Source organism: Cebus imitator, unplaced genomic scaffold (assembly GCF_001604975.1).
Source record: "Cebus imitator isolate Cc_AM_T3 unplaced genomic scaffold, Cebus_imitator-1.0 Scaffold668, whole genome shotgun sequence".
Lineage (NCBI taxonomy): Eukaryota > Metazoa > Chordata > Mammalia > Primates > Cebidae > Cebus > Cebus imitator.
Genome location: NW_016107983.1, coordinates 151392 through 176616, shown reverse-complemented (window position 1 = coordinate 176616; position 25225 = coordinate 151392). Strand labels below are relative to the sequence as shown.

Genomic DNA, 25225 nt, shown 5'->3' with positions numbered 1-25225 from the left:
CCATGCCCAGCTAATTTTTTGTATTTTTAGTAGAGACGGGGTTTCACCATGTTGACCAGGATGGTCTCGATCTCTTGACCTCGTGATCCACCCGTCTCGGCCTCCCAAAGTGCTGGGATTACAGGCTTGAGCCACCGCGCCCGGCCCTTATTTTAATCTTTAATCTTTTATTTTACCTTTAATGGTTTACAGCGTCTCCTAACATATCTACCAGCAGAACTGTGTTCATCCCAATCCAGCTGGTTATGGTGAAAATACTTGCGTTTTCTACAGGAAAAAAAAAAAAAAAAAAAAAAAAAAAAAAAAAAAAGCCTGGATTAGTAGAATAACAAAATAGTTACATCTTTACCCCGAACCCATGAGAGGGCACATGGTAATAAGCAGCTCTCTCTAGATGTATAGACATATTATATAATACATATGGCATGCAATTTTTAGAAACCTCAGCAACAATCATATATCAGACACCTTATAGCCTCCACTCTGTAAGGTTTTATTATCTCAACTAAGTTGTTCCCATCATACATGGAACAATACCACCTTAAAACTAGGGCCTCCTGGATCCAGTCCTATAAATTCTATTTTTACTAGATCTAGAATGGGGCTGGTAATCTTAAGTAACTCCCTAGGTGGCTTCTGTGGTGAAGCTGTGTTTGGAAATACTACCTTGTCTAAGAATATACAGCTGGTTAATGACAGAATACATTTCACACTTAGAATGGTATGATTCCAAAAAGCAAGCTTTTTCATATTCTATATATTACTTATACATTACCTTAGGAAAACATTTATGCAAATGTAAACTTGAGTGAAAAAAACCCCAAAAATCATTTTGTTTACTAGATCAGTGGTCACCAACCTTTTTGGCACCAGGAACCAGTTTAGTGGAAGCAGACCCTGGGATGGGGGATGATTGGTTTGGGATGAAACTATTCTGCCTCATCGTCAGGGATTAGATTCTCATAAGAAGCTTGCATGCTGCATAGATCCCTCACATGTGCAGTTCACAATAGGGTTCACACTGCTATGAGAATCTAATGCCACTGCTGATCTGATAGGAGGTGCAGCTCAGGTGGTAATAATGCTCACTCACTGCCGCTCACCTCCTGTTGTAAGGCCCGGTTTACAGGTTGGGGATCCCTGCACTACATCACAAGGTAAATATTTTTTATTATATTAGTTTTTAAAAACATAGCCGGGCATGGTGGCTCACGCCTGTAATCCCAGCACTTTGGGAGGTTGAGGTGGGAGGGTTGCCTGAGGTCAGGAGTTCGAAACCAGCCTAACGTGGTAAAACACTTTCTTTACTAAAAATACAAAAATTAGCCTGGTGTAGTGGCAGGCGCCTGTAGTACCAGCTACTCGGGAGGCTCAAGTAGGAGAATTGCTTGAACCCGGAAGGGGGAGGTTGCAATGAGCCTAGATCACGCAATTGCACTCCAGCCTGGCCGACAGAGAGGGACTCATCACAAAAAAAACAAAAAGCGAAACTAAAACAAAAAACCCACGATAACTTCTTTTTTTAAGGAGTAAGATGCAGTTACAAGTTACCACCAGACAGGAAAAAAAAAAAAAAAAAGGTCAAAATCTATAGTCCTTGGAATGAACATTACAACAATGTTGGGTTTTCTGTAGTTTGAATATATGCTATTCCATGTATCCAACAAAAGGCTTTCTTAAAACATACCTTGTTTTCTGAATCATGTGTTGTGGTATGGGTCCTAATATTCGTTCCATCATTGCCAAGTGCTCTTTACTATCATGAGTCTAAAAAATATAGGAAAAGAAATTTAGCACTATTTCTCTATAACACATTAAAAGAAAACACAAAATGGTGCTGATATGAAAGGACTAGATGCTATACAATTGACAGTACTGAACAACCTATACTGTCTGCCACTAACATGGTAAAATTAAGGTCTCACAGATAAATCAGTAAGATTCTGTACAGCAATCCAAATGTAACTTGTTTAATCTAAAATTTCAGTTTCCTTATCCGTATTTCTTACACCATTTGACTGGGGAAGATTACCAGAAAAACTGTCTCATTTCATCAGCTGCTTAACCAAAATTAACATCCAGTACCCAATGAATAGTCCACCTGTTAACACTTACTACTCACAGGCAACAGACATAGATAATTCTCAAAACAGTGCTGAGCTAGTTATGTGGGAACATGAATTTCAAAGAGATTAAGATACTACCTCAAATATAATGAGGAAAGTTAAGCTATCAACCCATGTCAAAGCACATATCCTTAAATTAGACAGCAAAAGAGCCTTGGCTAAAGGAGAATACAGAAAACTGTCAAACTTTCAGCTGGAATGGTATGCTTCTAGAGCAGAGGTTGGCAAACTTCTGTAAAGGGCCAGATAGTAAATATTTTAGGCTTGGCTGGTCATGAATGGTCCCTATTACATATTCTTCTTCCTCCTTTTGTAATAAGAGGCACAAGGCAGGATTTCACCATGGGCCAAAGTTTGCTAACCCTTGCTCTGGAGAGCAGAGGCTGTACGCAATACTTTAGAAATCCATCACAAAAACGAAGAAAAAAAAAAGAAACAAATCTATCAACTACTGTGCTTTGCATACTGCTTTCAAACTGTTGTGATACATGACAGAAATAAACAATAATAGCTTCACGTTTTAAAGAAATTCCTTAGTTTAAGAGTATTTTGCAGGGTGGAGTAAAAATAAAACCACCTCTCAAATAATGTGTACTTAAAAACTCACTGATTTATAATCACAGAATCACCTGAAACACCCATTTTATGTAAGTCAGAATGAAGAAAGTATACACTTTAACTTTTTCTTAACCCTACAGCTCACTACTACAAAACCAGACAACACCTCCCAGAACTGATGGATAACCATGATTCTAAGACATCAAGCTTATTTATAAACTCAGAGTACTTTTCAACAGGCTCTCTACAGATTAGACAGAAATAGAAATCTGGTGAGGTGCCCCACAAGCAGTAAATTCATCACTGCAATAGCTGCCTAAGTGATTCTTAGCTCATCATAGCTGCATGCCCCCTGCACCACTCTAACTTCAAATTAACCTCAATAGTACTGAACTGGGATCTCTAATTCCTCTTCCCCAAACAAAACAATAAAATACCTTGATCACACCACAACCCTATTTAAAGTTCTTTAACAGCTGCATAACCTAAAGCTTTCAAGAATTTAAATTTCAGGCTGGGACCAGTGACTCACACCTGTAATCCCAGCACTTTAGGAGGCTGATGTGGGCAGATCACCTGAGGTCAGGAGTTTGAGCCCAGCCTGGTAAACAAAGCGAAACACTGTCTCTACCAAAAATACAAAAAAATTAGTGGGGCATAGTGGCTTGTGCCTACATGTAGACTCAGTTATTTGGGAGGCTGAGACATGAGAATCACTTGAACCCAGGAGGCAGAGGATGCAGTGAGCCAACATTGCACGCTAGCCTGGGTGATGGAGTGAGACTCCATCTCAGAAAAAAAAAAAAAAAAGAATTTTAGATTTCAGATATAAGTACAATTTAAGGACAGAGTGTAAAAGAAAGTAGGGTTTCCTACTTTTTGTTTTACCAGTTAAACACTTTTTATTTTTAAAAGCAAACTACAAACAACTGTAACTATCATTTCATAAAAGAGACATTTAAATACAAAAAAAAAAAAGCAGAAGGGATATGTCTAAATAATGGTCAGAGTGGCACCCTAGACAATCATTTTCATTTTGGACCAGTCTACTTTTGGAAACCACTGACTTCTAGGATCAAACCAATATCTTGCAAAGTCTTTGAAGTCCTTAATGAATCAATCCTTGCCTACTGTTATAATTTTCCCATTTATACAAGTCACTCTGACAACACTATTTTTCCCTGAGTAGAATATGCTCCTTCACTCCTCTGTGCATTTACAGACACTATTTCTTCTTCCTTATATGCCCATCACATTCCAGTTTTCTAACAAACTCCTCCTATTCTTCCTATGTTGTCAGTGATGCCTTCTCTAAAGAAAGTAATTGTTAACCTTTCCTGGGTTCCCCCACCTACATTTTCTACATTGTTCCATCACAGCAAATGCTACACTATACTGCAATAGTTTTCCAATGTCTTTTGAATGACTTGAGGACGATGCTGCCTCTTCACCTTTATGTACTTATACTTAGAAATGCCTAAGACAAGGCCGAGCGCGGTGGCTCAAGCCTGTAATCCCAGCACTTTGGGAGGCCGAGACGGGTGCATCACGAGGTCAAGAGATCGAGACCATCCTGGTCAACATGGTGAAACCCCGTCTCTACTAAAAAATACAAAAAATTAGCTGAGCATGGTGGTGCCTGCCTGTAATCCCAGCTACTCAGGAGGCTGAGGCAGGAGAATTGCCTGAACCCAGGAGGCAGAGGTTGCGGTGAGCCGAGATCGTGCCATTGCACTCCAGCCTGGGTAACACGAGTGAAACTCCATCTCCAAAAAAAATTAAAAATAAAAAAATAAAAATAAAATTAAAAAAAAAATGCCTAAGACATTATAGATGCTTAATACTTAGAGCAAAATACAATCCCTTATTGTTCCTGAATTCTTTTATAAAAAGGAGTAAGTTCATGTCCATACTGATAGTCAACATAACTACAACTGAAAACTGGCCACATTAACACTACTGCAAATTTATGAAGGAGTTTTATAATTTAAAAAAGTCAGTAGTATGAACCACATGTTAAAAACAATAATCATGTGCAACATTAACTATGATCACTCACTCATAGTATTTCATTCAACTGTAGTTTTTTTTTTTTTTGCACATGTAAGTTTTAATCTTAAGAATAATGATGTACGACAATTTTCCAATATGGAAGTCAAAACTTTAAAATGCCTTTAACATTTAAAATTTGTTATGAACTATTAAATGGAATTTACTAGCCACATACCTGAAAGACTGTGAAACCAAGGTAATATTCAATAAGAATGCAACCTATGCTCCAAACATCACAAGGCTGAGACCAACCTAAAGCTATTTTAAAACAAACAGAAACATTTTACTACTTTTAACATTAATTAGAAACATTTACAATTTTCAAACATTTTACAACTTTTAATTGACAGTACATTAAATCCTTCCTTATATGGGTGCTCCCTTTACAGAACCCATTTGGAAGAATACAACAAATTCAGGGTTTCTATTTTTAGTTTTACATCAAATTCTATTCAACACACTCTCATGGTCCATCTGCTCACATCAAGACACAGTATTATAACTAGGGAGGGGTGCATTCCATATAAAATAAAAGGACTACCATTTTCCAAGTATACAACCAATTTGTGCAAATATTTCATAGTCTCTGAACTTTTTATATGGTGGGAGGGCACTGCTGTTGAAACTGTTGTTACACTTGGTTCATGGTTAGTCCAGGAATTTTCATGTTTTATTAGTACAAATACAGGTTTCTAATTATGCTCACAATGAAATTACTAATCACTTGTCAATAATCATCAGCTTGATGCGTGAGTTTACTTCTTCCATTAAGAGAAATACTGTTAGAGAGGGATCTATACATTAACTTCAGGGCTGTCTAGACACAATTTTATACAATTTCTCCTTCAGAATTCTCAATGACAGTATTATGCAGATCAGAACAAAACATCTAGCCTTCTTAAATCTATACTTAACTGGAAAGGAGAAAGAACCAATCACATAGATGTTTTAATCTTTCAAAGATCAAGTATTTAGTTAAAAAATAATGTATAAATAAAACCTACATTCAAAGACATTTCAATTACTTTTGGTATCACTGAAATTAAAGAAATATATTCAAGTCAATATATATGGACTGTGACTTAAGTCATTTTTGTTAACCTCCACAGTGTTTATCATTTGAACAAATGGACAATACTGGAGCATGGTTTCTACCTATTAACACTATAAAATATGTAAATGCTAGAGCTTGGACCTCATCAAAATTTTCTTTTTCAGCTGGACACAGTGGCTCACACCTGTAATCCTAACACTTTGGGAGACTGAGGCAGGCAAATCATGAGGTCAGGAGTTCAAGACCAGCCTGGCCAACATGGTGAAACCCTGTCTCTACTAAAAATACAAAAAAATTAGCTGGATGTGGTGGTGGGCACCTTTAATCCCAGCTACTCAGGAGGCTGAGGCAGGAGAATTGCTTGAACCTGGGAGGCGGAGGTTGCAGTGAGGCAAGATCGTGCCACTGAACTCCAGCCTCAGCGACAGTGCAAGACATCTCAAAAAAAAAAAGTTTTTTCAACCACTCCTTGGTTCCCAATTTAGTCTTTCCCCAGGTGACTGTAATCTTCTGCAGTAGTACACCATTCTAAATCATCTCATTCTTGGATGTTAGCTTTTATACTCAACATGAGGCCAACTGCCCACTTCAACTCTAGCACCTGACTATATCTTCCTCTCTAACCAAATTCTGACTTCATCCTCATGCCACAAAGGACCTTTCTATTCTCCCAATCTCCTGATTCTTTCTCCTCAAGGCCAGTGATTCCAATGTCAGATTTATATTAACTATCCCATGCTTGGCCACATTTGGAACTTTATTATTACTAAGATTTACTATATTCTGGTGGGTGCTGTGGCTCCTGCCTAAAATCCCAGCACTTTGGGAGGCCAGGGCAGGCAGATCACTTGAGCCCCAGGAGTCGAAGACCAGCCTGGACAACATGGCAAGGCCCTGACTCTGTTATAAAAAAACAAAAATAAAAAAGAGAGAGTTGAGCCAGGCACAGGGGCTCATGCTTGTAATCCCAGCACTTTGGGAGGCTGAGGCAGGCAGATCACCTGAGGTCAGGAGTTCAAGGCCAGTCTGGCCAACATGGTAAAACCCCATCTCTACTAAGAACTATAAAAATTAGCTGACATGGTGGCGGGCACCTATAATCCCAGCTACTCTGAGGTAGGAGAAACCTTCGAACCCAGTAGGTGGAGGTTCCAATGAACCAAGACGGCACCAGTGCACTCCAACCTCGGTGACAGAGCGAAACTCCATCTCAAAAAAAAAAAAGAGTTACTATATTTTGCTCAGTTATACAGATAGCATAAACTGTAAGATGCACCACTGTTTTATATACCAATAACAAAGAAAAAAACGCCAATTATTTTGTGTAGTGTTCCCCCACATTAAAATGTAGGGAAAAATCTGATTCTTTTTTTTAAAATATGGGGTTTCACCATGATGGCCAGGCTGGTCTTGAACTCCTGACCTCAGGTGATCCACCCACCTCGGCCTCCCAAAGTGCTAGGATTACAGGCATGAGCCACCACGCCCGGCGAAAAATCTGATTCTTAAAACTGAAAAAATACTATCTGTCCACTGTGTCTTCCCATATTGCTTTCTTTTACCCTTACACAGCATCCATCCAGTTTTTACTGAGCAGAAACCCTACTACCATGCATTTAAAAGACAAGCTCTAGAGTTGTGCTTGTTCAATATGGTAACCACTAGCCACATACAGCTGTTTAAATCTAAAATTTAAATTAAGATAAATTCAAAACTCAGTTCCTCCCCAGTCACACTGGCCCCACTCACTACAAGGTACTCAGTTACCCAGTGACTAGTGGCTACCATACAGGGCAGTATAGAAATGGAACATTTCCATCATCAAGGGAAGTTCTGGCAAATGCTGTATAACATTCTTGATTTCCTTACTCCTTTACTACTCTACTCTAGGTAAATATCATTAGTTTGCTTTCACACTCCTATTCTGAACTACCAAGTCCTATTGGACACAGAAAAAAGTAAAAAGTATAAAATACAATTCCTCCACAAAAATGTTTTACAATCTAAACTCAGTTGGACCTAACTTTTGGCTAAGTAACTGGCTTATTACATTCAACTATCTCTTGATGTACCTGATCTGAATGTTTCCCAATGTTTCCAAGCTCCCAAGCCAATAGCTGATTTCCCTGCTTTATTAGTAATACCTGATCTCTAACTTTTAATGTTGAGGCATAAGACGCACACTCCCTTAAAAAGTTCCTTCTTATTTGAAGACTCTGCACCTTAACTCATTTTCTTTCCCAGACTTTCTCACATCAAGGGTTATCACAGGAGTTCTCCTCTTAGAGAAGCCCCTCTTTATTCTCAACTTTTATCCATCCTATATCTAGACATCTGCCAACCAGTTTCCTCAGCATTTTTATCAACCCTGTGCTTTTCGTGATGGCACAAAAACAGGTACTCATATAACTTCCAAATCACATTTCTATGATGCACTTAGCTAACAGAGCCTGTTCTCTTATGATCATTTAAGATTCACTTGTTCAAAAATAACCACCACCTGGAATATCTTTCACAGACAGTATCACATTCTTACCACTCAGGAAAAGTATTTATAGCAACGGCCACACATTTTTTATGAAAATAGAAAACGTTTTCTGAATCCTGCTAAGAGAATCATACTTCCCCACTCCACCATTAAAGCTGTAAAGAACAAAAATCTCTCATTCAATTATAATATCAGCAAGCCTGGTGTCTACTGACCCAAAATGACCTCAGGAGCTCTGTAGTGCCGGGTAGATACCAAAGTACTGTGATGTTCATCATCATATGTTGCACTTCCAAAGTCAACAACTTTGATATCTGTGTTTTTCAGTGTGCGTTCATCACGTTTCTAGAGAGACACAGTTGAGTAAATATGAAACTCAATAGACAGGAAATATTTTATAGCACTATTCAAAAGGCCAGCACATGAATTATCTTTTGGATTGTCAAAATAAGCTCATGAGAAAGGGAAAGAAGGATTTCTTCTTTTTGGTTAAACATCAGGATATAATGAGGCTCAGAGGTGAAATTCCTCATCCAATGATCATCAAGCTAAATTAATTTTAAAGATAACCACCAAAATTAAAACAAGTCTTTAACTTACCATTTTAGAATTATATTTGACTACATAGTCAGACTTCACAAATAAAATATTTTCAGGCTTCAGATCTGTATGGGTTAATTTGTTATGATGTAAAACTACAAGAGAACAAAAACACATTATTAGTTTTACTTACAAACTTAATTTGTACTAGCAGAGAAAGGAGGACTGACAAAAGATACAGTGGTCAAGAGAGGTTTCATCTTTACTTGAAAAATGTGTAATTTTTAGTAACAACATTTGAATATACAGCTTATATGATAAAAACAAGTTTTCTGGTGCTTAAAGATTTATCTTAATTGCTATTAAAGAGGTAAAAAAATAATAAAAAATATTTAAAAATAAATTTATCAAGTATACTTACAATTTATTGACTGGCAGATCTGATAGGCCATCTGCCTGATGTGGTCAATTTGAAATGGCAGAAAGCTGTTTTCTTTAATGAAATCGTAAGTACTAAGTCCCAGTAGTTCAAAAACAATACAAACATGACCATGATGATCAAACCATTCTAGCATCTGGACACATCGGCTAAAACAGATCAAAATAATAATTCAGTTTACAGAAATCTGAGTATTTCATGTAATATGATGGCTCATTGGTTAAATTTATACTTACAAGACACTATTGGGATCAGTACTATTTAAGTGCTCTAATACTTGGATTTCTGAACGAGCTGCTTCACGGTAACGGCCTACATTTTTTACGATTTTCACTGCTACATGCATGCCGTCCCTTAAAAATAAGGATAAAAATGATAAATGTACAGAAGTGAGCTGAAACCATGTTATGCTCTAAAGCATAATCTTAAATAATTATAATCCTCTAGGCCATTTAAAATAGTCTTTCAGGACATATTATAGCAAATTCCATATAACATCTTCTAAAAACATTTTGATAAAATACTTTCCATGAAATGATAATTCCCTTAATGAGTTTTATACAACAGTTTAAAAATATATACACAAATATAAACCAAAAATAGAACATGCTACTGTTGAAAGCATTCATTCATTTACCAGGCTAGGCCTACTTTGTGCCAGGCAATGCGTAGTTATTAGTGATTAAAAGACCGGACGTGTCCCTACATATTTCGAAGTCTAATGGAACAGACAGACAGGTAAACAACTTAGACATCTTCACAGAAGAGATGGCACAGAAATGAGTCCTGAAAAATAGCTGGCAGTTGGTCAGATTGGGAAGGAAACATTCAGGTAAAGGAGACACCAACTGTAAGTAATTAAGTCCAGAAAAACCTTAGCAGATGCACTGATGCAAATATACAGAAACAGCTACAGGGGAGGGTAGTGGGCTACAGACTGGGGCATCTGTAAGAATGCTCCCTAAAATATACAGAGCCATGAATGTTTCAAATCTTCAACTTCTTTTTGTCTTCCTTTCTAAACCTAATCTACCTGCAGATGAGCCAGCATTCAAGCCTTCTTTTTACTATGGCCCTTCCACTTTACAAAACCATACCCATCCCTTATTAGTATAACAAAATATATGCTATAAAAACATTTAGGGCAAACAAATACATACTCTAATGACTGGATACAAAACCTTTTTCCACATCCAGTGGTTTCCAATTCATTGCTTTCAAAAGGCCTCAATGACTGTGGACTGATAAGTCATTAAAAAGATTTTCTGATGTTTGGCATATACCTCAAGACTTAAAAGAACTATGGTAAGATTACTGTGACAAAACATCTACTCCTATCTATTTACATGACCAAAAAGTTTTCTCAGTGATTGTATCTATAAAAACAAAAAAAGAAAACAATGCTAAACAGTCAGATATTCATCTATGGATACATGTACTCATATTTTTAGAGGCCTCAACTGCCCCAATAAAGGAAACATTCCACGCCAGATGTGGTACAGGTGTGTGCCACATGTGATTACAGGCTCATATCTATAATTCCGGCACTTTGGGAGGCTGAGGCAGGAGGATCACTGGAAGCCAAGGAGTTCCACACCAGCCTGAGCAACATAGTAAAACCCTACCTCATTAAAAAAAAAAAATTTTTTTTAAGATACAGTTCAATAAATGGAGTATTTATTAAGAGTATTAAGTCAAGACTTAGACTTTCATGAAATTTCATGAAAGGACATTAATGGGATGACTGGTGAAATCTGAATAAAGTCTGCAGATTAGCTGGCAAAATTTTAACACGTATGTATGTATAATGATAAAGCAAATCTTATAAAATGTTAACATTTGGAAAATCTGGGTGAAGAATACACGGGAATTCTTTGAACTATTTTATCAACTTTTCTGTAAGTCTGCAAATATTTCAAAATAAAGTTCAATTTACATTCACATATTTGTTGCAGAAAAGCAAAATGTGGGGATAAGATAATCTGGATAATATTTATGGAAAGCAAAATGAAAATAAATTGAAAAATAAAACATTTCTAAGTATTCAAGAAGCGTTGGTTCATGGATGATGGTAGGTATCAAGCTGCTATGGTATTCAGATTCCCTCAAATGCATTTAAAGAGATGTAAGTTTTACTATTTAGTATTAATATTTACAACAGGTTGGAAATTACATTCATCCCAACTAATTTATGATAAAAAATTTTATGTCACTTTAGAAATGTGCAGTTTCACTAAAGTTTTAAGAACTTCACTTACAAAAAAGTTTGCAAGACACAAAAGACAGGTCCTAGAGGAAAACGGTAAAATGAGGCACAAAGGGTCAAACCACAAACTTTATTCTCCAGGCCCTATAAAATAAAATTTATTTATAGTTTAGGAAATTAACTCTTAACATAAGATCAGACATACTTTATTGCCTCTGCAATCCAAAATTGCTGAATCTTATACACAGGGTCAAGTACCTCAGTTCTGGAGTTCTGGAAAATTCCTTCACTTGAACGTACGCTTTTATTTCAGTGATTTGATTTACCCCTGTTGAAATTTGTCATTTTTTTTTTTTTTTTGAGATGGAGTTTCACTCTTGTTGCCCAGGTTGGAGTGCAATGGCCCCATCTTGGCTCACTGCAACCTCTGCTTCCTCCCTTCCCAGGTTCAAGCAATTCTCCTGCCTCAGTCTCCCAAGTAGATGGAATTATAGGAATCACCACCATGCCTGGCTAATTTTGTATTTTTAGTAAAGATGGGGTTTTTCCATGTTGCTCAGGCTGGTCTCAAACTCCTGACTCAGATGACCCGCCTGCCTCAACCTCCCAAAATGGTGGGATTACAGGCATGAGCCACCGCGGCCAGCCGTCAGCATTCTTAACATCCACATTCATGGTAAACAAATCATGAACAATTTGAGAAATTCTGTGAGTAATTTATCCCCCAAAACATGAGGCTACCATTTAAAATATATTCCATCTTGGCTGGGCATGGTGGCTCATGCCTGTAATCCCAACATTTTGGGAGACTGACGGGGGTGGATCACTTGAGGTGAGGAGTTTGAGACCAGCCAGGCCAGCATGGTGAAACCCCATCTCTACAAAAATACAAAAACTAGCTAGGAGCCTGTAATCACACGTGGCACACTCCTGTAATCCCAGCTACCCAGGAGGCTGAAGTGGGAGAATCACTTAAAGTTGGGAAACGGAAGTTGCGGTGAGACAAGATGGCACCACTGCACTCAAGTCTGGGCAACAGAGGCCCTATCTCAAATAAATAAATTAAATTAATAAAAATAAAATAAATTCTATCTAAATTATGAATCTTTCCCCACCAAAAATATCAGAACATTCAAAAAGGAAAAAAACAAACTTACATGCCATGGTCAATGCACTCTACAACTTTGCCAAAGGCTCCTTCACCCAAAGTGTCCACGATTTCATCTAATGAGGAGGAAAAAAAGGTCTAAGTACTTGAGTACAAATTGTCTAGTTATTCAAACAATGAATGCTTAAGTGTGGAATATTTTCAAATGATCTCTATCAAAGCATAACTAACGTTTCAGCACTCAAATTATTTTAGTTTCAGCTGCTACAAAAACAATTAGATAGAGCTATCTTTCTTGCTCTAATCTCAAATTCCACTGATTATTTTGGAACTTTAGAATAGAAATATTTAAATTCTACAGAAAAGAAGAAATACAAAAGAACAAACAAACCCACAAAAAACAAAACAAAAAAGCAATGAAGAGTTCTTTAGCCCCCCGCTGACAAACTATTCTTAAAAAGATTATTCTTTCTGCAAAGTTTAAAAAGTGTTGAAAAATATTCTATACATCTTGCTCTTAGAACGTCTCCACTTTGACAGATCAGGTGACCCTCCTCATCATCCTCTATACTCCTGGATCTTTTCCTTCGGTGGCTCTTCTGGAACGGCAAGTGGGCAGCACCAAGATCGTCCAGCCAATCAATATATCAGAGTGAATTCAGGGCAGAATACGCAATTCATTCAGCGGGGAGATATTCAGGCATTCAGATAAGCACCAGGCCACGAACAGTTGGCAGGAGCAATTTCAAATTCAGTCCCCAGAAATTCACAGGGCACAGTTTATGTTACAGAAGAAAAACATGGCAAGGAACAGATTTTCAGATAAGATACTTAAAGTGGCAATAGAAAAAAAACAACACAATTGTCTCTTTAAAATACTGATTTAATTGAAGTCTGAAATTTAAAGAATGCAATGTCATGATTTACTTATCTCTTGCTATAAACAGCATATGCTGTGAATTGAGATGTCTAGTTTGTCAGAAAAATGTTTTAAAATGTCAAGACTATTTGAAATTATTCTAATTTAGCAATATTTTAAAATATACATGATTAAAATAAAAGGGGAAAATAAAAGCTAGTTAATTTCAATGTTCAATATAATAAAAACTAGTTTTACTCAAGAAAACTTGGGGAGAAAAATAATTCAGTTTACTGTTCAAGCAGGTGAAGATGTCTGAGTAAAAAAAAAAAAAAAGGCAGACTTTTTGGATGTTTCCCATTCAGCACCCACTTTCACAATTTCAAAAGAAGTTGTTGCAGACAATGATGCACTGTGCTATGGAACTATGCTCTAGGCAGGTTAGTAACATTTAGGTATCTACCAGTGTAATACTTCACATTTGTTTTTAAGTACCAGATAAAGGCTTTCTAAGTTAAAAAAAAAAAAATGCTTAAGATGAAAGATGGGTGCATGACTTTTTCATAAGAATGTTACAAATACAAAAATATTTTTATTATTAAGGTCAATAAATTCATTATCTGGTCTGCAGAATATGAGGAAATGTGAGCAAATGAGGGCTAGCTAATAAATATACAGATCGGCTATAAGAATTTGGAGGTTTCCTTTAAGGATTTAAATAATATAAGTATAATTATAATATATCCAAATAGTATTTTATATACATAAAAAAATTAGAAACTTATCAGCTCATTAACAGCTTTTACACAAAAATAAAACTCCACTCAAAATAAAAACAAAATCAATCATACCGAACGTGACTGATGACTTGAACAGTGTCTATTGCGCTTCCTTTTAGGACTGCTTCTCCTGCTGCGGACTGAAGATTTACTGCAGTGGATTCGATAACTGCATTCAATGTCTCTGTGATAATGTCTAGGCACATATCCTTCACAGTAGTCATTCCTGTATTCATCAACGTATCTCCGGTCCCGATAATCTCGCTCATTCAAAGACCTTGCTTCTAAATAGTGACTGCAAACACATTAAAGGATTTCAAATTATTCTCTTCATTCTGAAATAATGTGGTTCAAACAAAACATTACCTCAAAAACTCTTGGTTTAAAAAGCTAACTCTACATAAAAAAAAAATTCAAACAGATGAATTAGCATTTATATTTATTTCACAAAGTTAAGAAATTATTTTACTTTAACAAACAAGCAAACGGGCCCATTATATAGACTGCTGTCAAGCACTTCACACCAAGGAATTAAAGCTTGAGTCAAATCATTAATGTTTGTCTAGTGTTTACTTAAGTGTTCCTTTATCTTCTGCATCTGTATCTAAGCTATCTTAGTCTTTCAAAGAGGTACAATCAGAGGCAGACAAAAAGGGTTCCTTTCACTTTTAATGTAAGTGCATTTTAGATATCCCTGGCACACAGAGAATTCCTTCATGAAAGGTATATTCAAGCTATCAGGAGCCTTAAATGTATCCCAGCCCTTTCATTTTACCGACAACTAAATTAAGATCCCTAGAAGAAAAACGATTTGCTAAGATTGTATAGCACATTAGTGACAAAAACTATTTTCTAACCACTATTATACAGGCCAATTTTATCACACACATCATCTATCACATCTCCTCTCCTCTTTGCATTTCTAGCCTTGTTATTCCTGTTAGAGAAATAGACAACATAGCTTTTGAGGGCTGCTTCATGTGCCAAAGGCATCTAAAATATATCCCCCTAAAATAAGAAAGGGATCCTGTAATTTAGGATTACAGTAGTTCCACCACCCTACTTCCCTTTGCATTTCTAATTTCCCATCATGCCTGTTTGAGAAATACATAAGAAATAACAGAAAATACCATCATCTAGTGCCATAGTGCTTTAATCTACAGATCCCTTTGAAAATCTGCTGAAGCCATGGACTCTTTTCCCCAAGAAACACGTAAACAAAACTTGGTAAGGAATTTCATAAAGGTCATGGACCTCAGGGTGTCAATGGATCCCAGTTAAGTAGCCTTGATCTGATGGAAAGAAAAGGACATAGATTCAATTGGCCCAGTTTCCCGTCCCCCTCTCTACCTGGGATGAGTGTCCTCTTCAACAGAGTGCGAAGCTTCAAGAGGGATGCACATGGAGCACTGAGGGAGAGAGGGGACACCTGCCCAGTCAGACAAATCGGCTAAAATAATCCTAACAAGCAATGGAGTGACAGATGTTGACTAGATTGCCCTCACCAACCCCTTTCCTCACCCCAGAATATGCTGTCATTCTTTTACCCAGGAGGCTGGTTTAGGCAGAAACAGAAGCATCTTTACAACTACTATCCAACAGGACTAGCAGCAAATCCAGGCTGGGGAGATGTAGAAACCCGGTTCTCTTTCCCTAGCATCAGCTTTAAGTTCTACCTACTGGAGAAACAACTCAGGATATTTGGTAAGACTGTGGGTAGTCTAGGGTAGGGATCTGATCAGTTGGCTTGGAACTGTCAGGGAGAGACCGCCAATACAGCAAGTTAGAAGCGACCATACTCTTAAGGGCATCATTCCCATAAAAGTCCAAAATCCTTCTATTAGAAAAAACTAACAATCTTTAGTTGGAATACTGCATGAAATTAGAGTTGCTAATAAGCCATAAACAATGCATAGAGAAACAAAACATAGGGTGAACACCATGAGGACAAACTAAAAGGATGAGAGTCTCATCAACAGATAATGGCCAATGACCAAGTCTTAGAGATTATATAAACAAAGTCTACAGAATTACACAGGCTATGGACAGGGTAGACAGGATGAATAGACTGATTTAATTTTTTAAAATACACTGAATGCCCAGTTAATATTTCACTATAGCCTTTAAAATAGCCAAGACAGGTAAGGGCATTCGTTTTTATATCCACACAGGTCCTGTGGGAGATTAAAAAAAAAAAATTATGTAAGGCAAAGTCCTTGCCAACAAATAATGAACAATTTGAGATTACTCATATAAAAATGAAACAAAATCCAACAATGTAGGAAATTCTAAAAGGTAACAACACTTGAGTGCTTAGAGTCAGAGAAGGGAAAAAAATCTGTTTGAAATGGTCAGAGAAGAATTACAAAAAAGATGGAAATGGAGTTGCATCTTAAAGGGAAGCCAGGATTTGGACAAAGTGGAATACAGAAGAAATTCCGGGGGAGAAGAATGGCATATTACCATCTTAAATTCATACAGCACTTTTAGCCACAATGGCTTAGAGGTGGATTTATCTATGGGTTACTCAGGAAAAAGATAATTCCAGAAAGAGCAATTTTCACATAAGGGAATGCAGACAACTAAGTAAGCTGAGAATAGCATCATTAAAAGCCCTGCATGCTAGGCTAAAGTATTTCTCAAAGGACGGTCTATTTACCAGGAATATGAAATACGGACTTCTTATTAAAAACGGTAACCCTGGGCCTCAGGTCATACTCGCTGACTCTAAATCTGGTCAACATACCTTCAAGGTGATTCTTATTCACACTAAAGATAGAGAATTACTGGTTTAAGAGTCGTTACTCTATGTTACAGGATTCTGACAACAATATATAAAGGAAGGGTTTACAACCACATCAGTTGTTCTGATCCATCTCCAATGGAGAATGGATTAATTAAGCCTGTAGAAAGGGAGACCAATTCACAGGCTACCTCCAAATGACAAATCATAAAGAAAAGACACTAGGCAATATATATATGACAAATGGTTATAATAATAATGTCATAAAAAGCTCTTCTAAATCAATAAAAAATGTATACTTTAATAAGCTAAAAATAAAAAGATGTTCAAATGATCAATAAATATATGACAGTGGACAAATTCACTAGAAATTTAAAAATTCAGATTAATCAAAACATTATCCTTAGCCTCTCAAGACATTCAAGATTGGCGAGAGCATGAAGGAGCACATTGTATAATTCGGCAAACTTTCCAGAAAAAGAAATATGAACCTGTAGCAAGAAACTTGCAAGAGTCCATATCCTTTAACTTAAAAAGCCTTTTCTTGGAAAGTATTTTCAGGCAATAATCAGAGGCAAAGATTTAAATACAAAGATATTTTTAACAAATAATTAAGTTTAGAATATTCTGGATTATGGTGAACGGTGACCACCAAACACACCTGGTACCAACGTCAAAGAAGGTACTGGCCTGGCTGTTAACGACTCAGCATCACGTTTATGTAGTTAACTATGAGCATGGATGAACTGTTCAGCACTCTTATCAATTCCTTTCTATATATACAATGTATAATAATCTTAAGAGTAACTAGTACTATGACATTAAGCCTTAGAGTTTTTTGTATTTATTAATAGTGGAGTATAGATAGTTTTCTTTAGTATACTGTACATTAATTATCTCTGGTCTTTGAAATCTTGTCATAAACCTTCCCCCTTCCCCTTACATAACAATGTGTATGAAGCATGATTGGTCTGCACTGACTACAAATAAGCTCAGTTTGGCGGAACAAGTCTGTTAATGTGGAGAAGGAAATAAATTACATACTGTTTTTTAAAGTAACCCCAGCTGGCTAATTTAGAAAGCAATCTGGTAAACAGTCCCAATGGAACATCTGTACAAAACAAGAAGAAAACATAGAACCAACAAAACAAATGAAAAAGGGAAATTAATGAAAGACAGAGTGAAAGAAACTTACCTAGCCTTTCTTTAATCATTTAGAACTTAAGATTCCCTTAATTCTATATAAATATATTACCTCCAAATTTTACACTGGTAAAAATACAATAAACAAGACATATGCTGTTGCAAGTTTTTATTGAGGCCATTTCCCAAATTACTAGCTACTACCTGTGCACAAGAATAGTTCTAAGAATAAAGCCAGCTTCTAAAAATCCCAAACAAACATATCCCTTAGCCTCATCTACAAATATAACCTGTAGAACACAGTATAACTGACTAATAATACATGTTGCTTTTCTCTGTTGGATAACTACTCCACTATAAAACCCTACCTTAGTTCTGAAACACTTAATGAGCACTACAACATTGTCTCCCTCCTACATACAAATTAAAGCTACTCATTGTCTCACTATTACTTAACTTTTTGTGTCATCTCCCTAGTGACATTACTGGTAGTTGAGACTTACCATATTATTTTACATTTTACATTCACTTACTGATCAACTGTCTCCTACCACTCTCAGACAGACATACATAAGGACAAGAACTTTGTTTTATTCACAGCTATAGCCTCGGCACCTATAGTCTAGTCTAAAATAGGCACTCAAATATTTTCTAAATGAATGTTTGTTGACTGAATTATAAAACAATTTGACAGATGAAAGCTATACAAGCACATGACAAATCACTATTACAGCTAAAATGCTACTAGTTCAAGAGTTAATTTACCAATCAGATTCTTTAAACTGGTGATGTGGTTTACAATGCCTGTTCTCTTGTGTGCTGCTGTGAGATCTCCTCTTTCGTTTGTGACTTCCACGATAGCTTTCATGTCCCCAGCTTTCTCTGCTATCCCAATCAGGGCAGTGAGTTCGTTTGGAATGCCGCATCTGTTGATAGAAATGAAAAAGGAATTGTGGAGGTTACAGATGTGTGATATTTTAAGTATCAAAACCCCACACACATATAGGCTCCAAAGTCTTTTTAGGTGGTAATGTTTCCCAAGGCATCAGGGCACTATACCACCTCTGACTGGTAGGTCAGATGACTGCTAAGAGGCATAGAGATCTTATATTCAATTGTGGGTAATACTGATACCTTAAGACATTTATTTCGAATTCTTCTGATTATATCCAGGATAAATTCTCAGCTTGGTGCTTGTCTTCAACTAACATTTGCTAACTGCCCTTTTAAAAAAGTAAACAAAAAAAGGCCAAATAAAAAGGTTCAGGCCTAGCATTTCCAGTAGATAAAGAGTATTTCACTAAAAATCAGTAACGTTCTTATTTATCTTGTTTTGTTACTTTCTACTTATTAGTGATTTTCCAATTAAGTTATTGACATAATTCTTTTAAAAATGTTAGCATTATAATGTGAGTTGATTTAAGGAGATATAATATCACAATGTCATGCAGCTTTGGCAAAGTACTATAATACAAATAACTGAAGTGTAAGACAAATACTTAAGGATACTAAATATAGAAGGTGACTTTGTTTTAACGGTAAAGAGCTATTCGATGATGAAGCTTCTTTCTATCAAATTCTCCAAAGCTTTTTTCTCTAAATCTCAGAATGACTCCAAGCTTTGAGAATACTAACTTTGCACGGATAGAACACAACATTCAACAGAGAAACTGAAGGGATATAAAAAGGTGATTTTAGGCCGAGCATGGTAGCTCATGCCTGTAATCTCAGCACTTTGAGAGGCCAAACCCAGGAGTTTGAGACCAACCTGGGCTACACAGTGAAACCCCATCTCCACAAAAAAGAGTTTTTTAATGTTTAAGTGATTTTATGAACTTTCTCTATCCAACAAGTTTATTTTCTTATCCAGCAGTTATTCTTTTATTATTATTATTATTTATTTTTAATGAATGAGAGGTTTTTATGTTGCCCAGGCTGGCCTCGAATGCGTAGCCTCGCCTCCTTAAGTACCAGGACAACTGTCCTGAGCCACTGTGGCTCCCTCCAGCAGTTATTCTTAAACTTAAAATCTATTTGTTGTACATCTGGAGTAACTGTGAAAAAGAAATCAACCTAAGAGGATGCACACTGAAGCATGGTCACAGTGAAATCAAATGATAATGGTGACATGTGGCTCTAGTTATAACCTCCAATTCATAACCTGTGCTCCTTGCAGGCGCAGCATCTGTGCTCAAAACAATATAACTATAACCCCTATCTGTCTCTCCCCATCTTATTTTCCAAAGCAGTTAAGTTTCAACAGTAAGGTCCAAACTCTGCTAAACAGGGTGAACAAGGAGCTGAAAAAAGCTAAAATGGAGTAAAACCCACTTAGTTAATCTCATTCAGCTTGCCCAAATGACTAATAAGCAAACAAATGCAAGTAGAAATTTAAATGACTTTAAATGGATTAAAGGCTTTGAAATGAGGCAGCTTCAATTCTTCTGGGAGGTATTCCACAAGAAAAGTATGTGTCACACCATCAGAGTCTGATTGCCACCAGAAATTCAGATCTTTTAACTAATTCTCTTGCGGATTCTAATTCTATGCCCATCAGGCAGCCTTCTGCCTTACTTTAGGAGGAAGAGAAGGCACTGATCAGGTCAAACAGAAATTCTAAAGCTCTTGTTAGTGTCTCAATGGAAGTAAGTGAGCATTCCAGTTTGATATAAATGGAGTCACTTCTGTATGGGAATGTGACATGAATAACAGCACAAATTTACTTGAGGCAAAAGGCCAAAACACAAATTTTCTTCAACAAAAATTTATGGTTGGGCACAGTGGCTCATGCCAGTAATCCCAACACTTTGGGAGGCCAAGGCAGGTGGATTCCTTGAACTCAGAAGCTCCAGACTAGCCTGGGTGTTTACAAAAAATTAGCCAGACATGGTGACTTGAGTCCCAACTACTCGGGAGAATCACTGGAACCTAAGGAAATCAAGGCTGCAGTGAACCGTGATCAGGCCATTGCACTCCAGCATGGGTGACAGTGAGATCCTGTCTCAAAAGAAAAAAAAGAAAGAACATTTATATTTCAAGTGCAGTTCTTCCGACAAGCTCCGTCAAATAGCAAAGTTGTATTTTAAACACATCAGGAACTCAGCTTGGTTAAGTATTTTTAAATCATAGCAAGCAAAATCACATCTGATAATTGAGGATTATTATTATGATCCTCCATTATTATGCAGTTTTTTTCAAGACTTATGTGTCTGCTTCAGCTTTGTTTTTTCCTCTTCTACTGTAAGTCTGCAACAACCAGCTAACCTCCAGCAAAGCAGAATTATAAAATTATCGGTTAACATGCAAACATTAAAATAAGAATGAGCTCCCTTGTGAGAGTTCAAAAATTTTTCTCAAGTTCATTACTTCAAATTTAATTCAGCTGTTAGTCCCAGCCTCTCTATCTCCCCCACCCACCCTACAATGTTCAAAAATATTTTATCTGGAGGCATAAAGATCACCCGACCCACGTTCTATGTGGTAAGGTTCCTTCGCATACACAAAAAAGAAAAGCTATCTAGAATCATGATACTGCCTCTAATTAATAAAGGATCCTATATGCTAGAATAACCAGGTATCTTAAAAAATCATGACACAATGGATCTCATATGTAGATCCATTGCCACTGCTCTTAACATCATGTAGTTCTTTACAACTTTATGCTATGTACATGGCTTAAAAACATCGAAATAGGTTTTAAGTTTAGGACCGTATGGCTCTAAGAGAACTGCAGTTAGTGGGTAACAAGACTGTAGAGGTGTGTAAAAAGCACAATCGCATTGGACAGCTATGAAGCAAGACAAAGTGGCTGGCGAGTTCAGTCTGGGGAGCTGTTTCCTAAGGATCGGATAAGCATATCTGGGCTATTTAAGCAATCGGGGATAGTAAGACGCAGAAATATCAGAAATGCAGATTCGCTGCAACAATGTTGTGTTCCGTATAGTACAGAGAGGACTAGCCTCCGCAGATTTCCACCCCTCACAAGCACCTAACTGCCCTCAACCACCTGGATTTGCACGGACGCCCGGTCCCCACCTCCCGGCTCCTGGGCACCCGGCCAGTGCCTTTGGCGCACTCAGACAGGGGCAATGCTTGACTCTGGAAAATCCCCCAAACGCTATCAACGGCCCAGACCAAGAGTCCAGGGGAATACTTTATCTCCGACAATACGAATGCCAGGGACGGCTCTCAAAGGGTCTCCCGACAGGTCCTCGCGCCCGCCGGCGGGAAGAGATCCTGACGGGGTTAACCAAGAGCCGCGCTCACCGGCGAGCAGCGGGCGGCGAGCCCAGGGCCTCCGGAGCCTCGACGCGAGCGGCCAGGGCCCTCAGAGAAGGTCAACTGCAGAACCTCGACGCCCGAGCAACTTTCGGAGCTTCCGGCTAGAGCAGCGCCCCGCAGAACACCCAACTCAGCCACAAAAGCCCAGGCTCCTAACGCGGTCGTTTATCCGATACCTGGCTTGGAGACCTAAAGACCGACAGCCGCCAGACCCAGCATATACCACCTGCAAACCTACCTCAGCAAAAGCAAATGGCCTTTCAGCCGAGAAATGTCGCCAAACTGCCGTCTTCCCTCCTCCACCGCTGTGACAAACACCCCACAAAATGGCGGCAGCACCGTCGCCCTACAATCCCCCCCGGCAGCCTCTAGCGCCACCTACGCCGCAAGAACGCGCCTGCGTGACAGAGCCTCGAGCGCTCCCGCCTCTCCCCGTAAGGGGCGGGGCTCCACGTGACGTAAAAGCGGGACCTGAGCCTCCACACTGCGGCTGCGCGTCTTCGGGGTGGAGGGCCTGTTTAGGGTCTTCTCCGGCTTGGGGGGAACCGGGAGGGACCCCTTGGGTCCTACCGTGAGAGTCTGGCCCATGAGGTGGAGTTATTTTGAGTGCGGCACCTCTCGGCAGAGCAGGTCGGTCTCCCGTTTCCTGCTCTCCCAGCCGAGGGCGCCACGCTATCACGCTTTGCTTGCCCTCTCCCCGGAGACCTCAACTCCAGAGGGAGCCGGCGCGCGACATTGGCCCCAAAACTGCCCAGGGCCGGGCCTGGCTGGTGCCTCGGCTGTTCTGTGAACTGGGTGCTTGTAGTCAAGTCCACTTGGAGCTTCCAGTCTAAGGTGGATTCAGATAAAGAGGCTGTCTCAGAAAACAAGCTCAAGAGGGGCTTATCTTTTCAAGGCATGTGCTCCTATTCAGAACAAAACAAACAGGAGGTTTCAGTGGAGACTCCTGACAAGGTTTTCCGGTTAGGATCCCTACCTTCTGAGCAGATAAGCTAGCTGGAAGTTTCCCTAACGAAGTTTTCCCCATTCTTTGTCCCCGTGGGTTGATTTTATTCAACCAAGGCAGAAAAATGTCTCTGAGCTAATGAGGGTCCGTTAAGGGGCTTGCTTACCTCAAATAAGGTATTCTGCAGTTCTGAGAACCCCCAGGCAGTTCCCCCATGTATGGAGCCTGAGAAGTCTTGGGGTCAAAGTCGGAGCCCTATGGGGAAAACTTAAGGGCTAGAGGAAAACGGGCCTGAGAAGGAATGATCAGGAGAGGAGGAGAACCAAGAATAGGGTGTCCAGGCAAGGGAGGGAAGGGCTTAAGTGAGGGAAGGGGTTTAGGTAAGGTTAGAACTGAAGATCGACAGTGCGTGGTGGGTGGGTGTGTTCCTGTATTTTGACGGAGATTCGCTGTATAAAAGAGAAAGCCAGAAATCACATTTGGAGAGGGGTTGAACTCTTGTGGGTATTAGCCCAACAGCGTGTGGGAGACATGTTACCCTGTTAGGTAAAAGAAGGGAAGGGTAATACGTTTAGTGATCTAATATTATAGAAACTTGTGCCATCTGCTTTGGGTAAGTAGGGTAAATTTAGCTAAATCTTGGAGATTGTACTGCATTTCAAAAACTAAAGTTGAAATGACGAGTTGAACATTCATGGAGATTGCACTCCGAGAAGTGAAGTTGAAAAGAAACTTGGAAAATTGGAAGGGAAAACTCTTTACGTTACGGAGCGAAACAAATGATATTTTTCTCATCTAGCATAGCCACCATTTCTGCATCTATAAAATGAAATCTTACTCATCTTTAAAGGACCATTTCTTTAAGATGCTGTCTCTGACATCCATTCCTACCTATTTCTCTGCTCCTGACTACTACCCTTAGATGTGAAGTCCTCAAATAGTGGAGTATTTGGAGTCACCCTGTATGCCAACAAATTTTGCCCGAAGAGTGAAATGTATTGGTTCTACAATTGATTAATCCTGTCTCAAGGGCATCTATTAGATAGAAAGTTGAGCTGGCTGGACTGGGTGATGGTACAAGATAGAGTAAGGCTCAAATTGCAGCATATGGGAGTGTAAATTCAAGCTGGCACTAAAGAATGTTCTCCTGTTTCATAGAGTATGAGAGATCTGTGCCTCTTGAAGCTATAAGAAAATTTGGTGAGGACAGCCCACAATTCTCAAAAAGCAACAATGTCAAAAGGCAGCCACCTTGAAATGCCACCTACAGAGGCCTTTGTATTGTAGACATCACACACACTGTTACCTAATGGTAGAGTCTGCTTTGTAATTACATTCATCTTGCTTCAGTGTTTTAATGTGTATGCCACCAAAAGGTTTTCATATTTAAAAGTGTGTAGTGATCAGGAGGAAGCTGAGAATGACTAGCATCTCTATGCTATGTGATGTAGCACTTTGGTCCCCTAGTCACTCTCTGTGGCTTTGTACTTAGTTTGGAGGCAAGGACCAGAATTATATTGTCTTTGGTATTTCAGTGCCCAGAACCCAGTAAGTATTTGTAGGTTATTTACATAAGCTGCTTTCAGCTATTTTGCTCAGTTGGTTTAAGGTCAAAGTAAGTTAAAGGTAAATATTTCATCCCAGGATCACTGTGCCAGTTAGCTTACCACCCTTACATGGCAGCCTCAACCCTTCCTATTAAGTCAGTTACCTGGCAAGACTTAATGAAAAGGTCTATCTAAATTTCTGGGAATCTACTACCAATATCAGAAACACTGCCTAATCCAGTGGTTTCATCTCTTCACAAGAACAAGTATGTCCAAAAAAAACCTTAACTCATGTGTCAAAAGAAACCAGTCAAAGGCTGGGCACAGTGGTTCACGCCTTTAATCTCAGTTCAGAG

General features: G+C 38.4%; 1 protein-coding gene across 5 annotated transcripts in view; it reads right to left on the bottom strand.

Moving 5' to 3' along the window:
- The window catches only part of CLK4 (CDC like kinase 4), a 24103-nt gene extending 1302 nt beyond the window's left edge, over positions 1-22801 (bottom strand). The window contains exons 1-14 of one of the 5 annotated variants that reach the window (XM_037734816.1): positions 22615-22784; positions 18861-19021; positions 17997-18063; positions 15560-15618; positions 14282-14504; positions 13080-13170; positions 12621-12687; positions 9494-9610; positions 9240-9406; positions 8879-8973; positions 8494-8623; positions 4912-4994; positions 1688-1767; positions 177-267 (exon numbers count right to left, since the gene is read on the bottom strand). In XM_037734816.1, the coding sequence (XP_037590744.1) occupies positions 177-267; positions 1688-1767; positions 4912-4994; positions 8494-8623; positions 8879-8973; positions 9240-9406; positions 9494-9610; positions 12621-12687; positions 13080-13170; positions 14282-14504; positions 15560-15612 (1197 nt within the window). In that variant the 5' untranslated portion in view covers positions 15613-15618; positions 17997-18063; positions 18861-19021; positions 22615-22784. Of the gene's footprint in view, positions 1-176; positions 268-1687; positions 1768-4911; positions 4995-8493; positions 8624-8878; positions 8974-9239; positions 9407-9493; positions 9611-12620; positions 12688-13079; positions 13171-14281; positions 14505-15559; positions 15619-17996; positions 18064-18860; positions 19022-22614 lie in introns of all 5 variants that reach the window. The other 4 variants (XM_017518288.2, XM_017518287.1, XM_017518291.2 and 1 more) reach the window with 4 other exon arrangements.
- Between the last annotated feature and the right edge of the window lie 2424 nt (positions 22802-25225).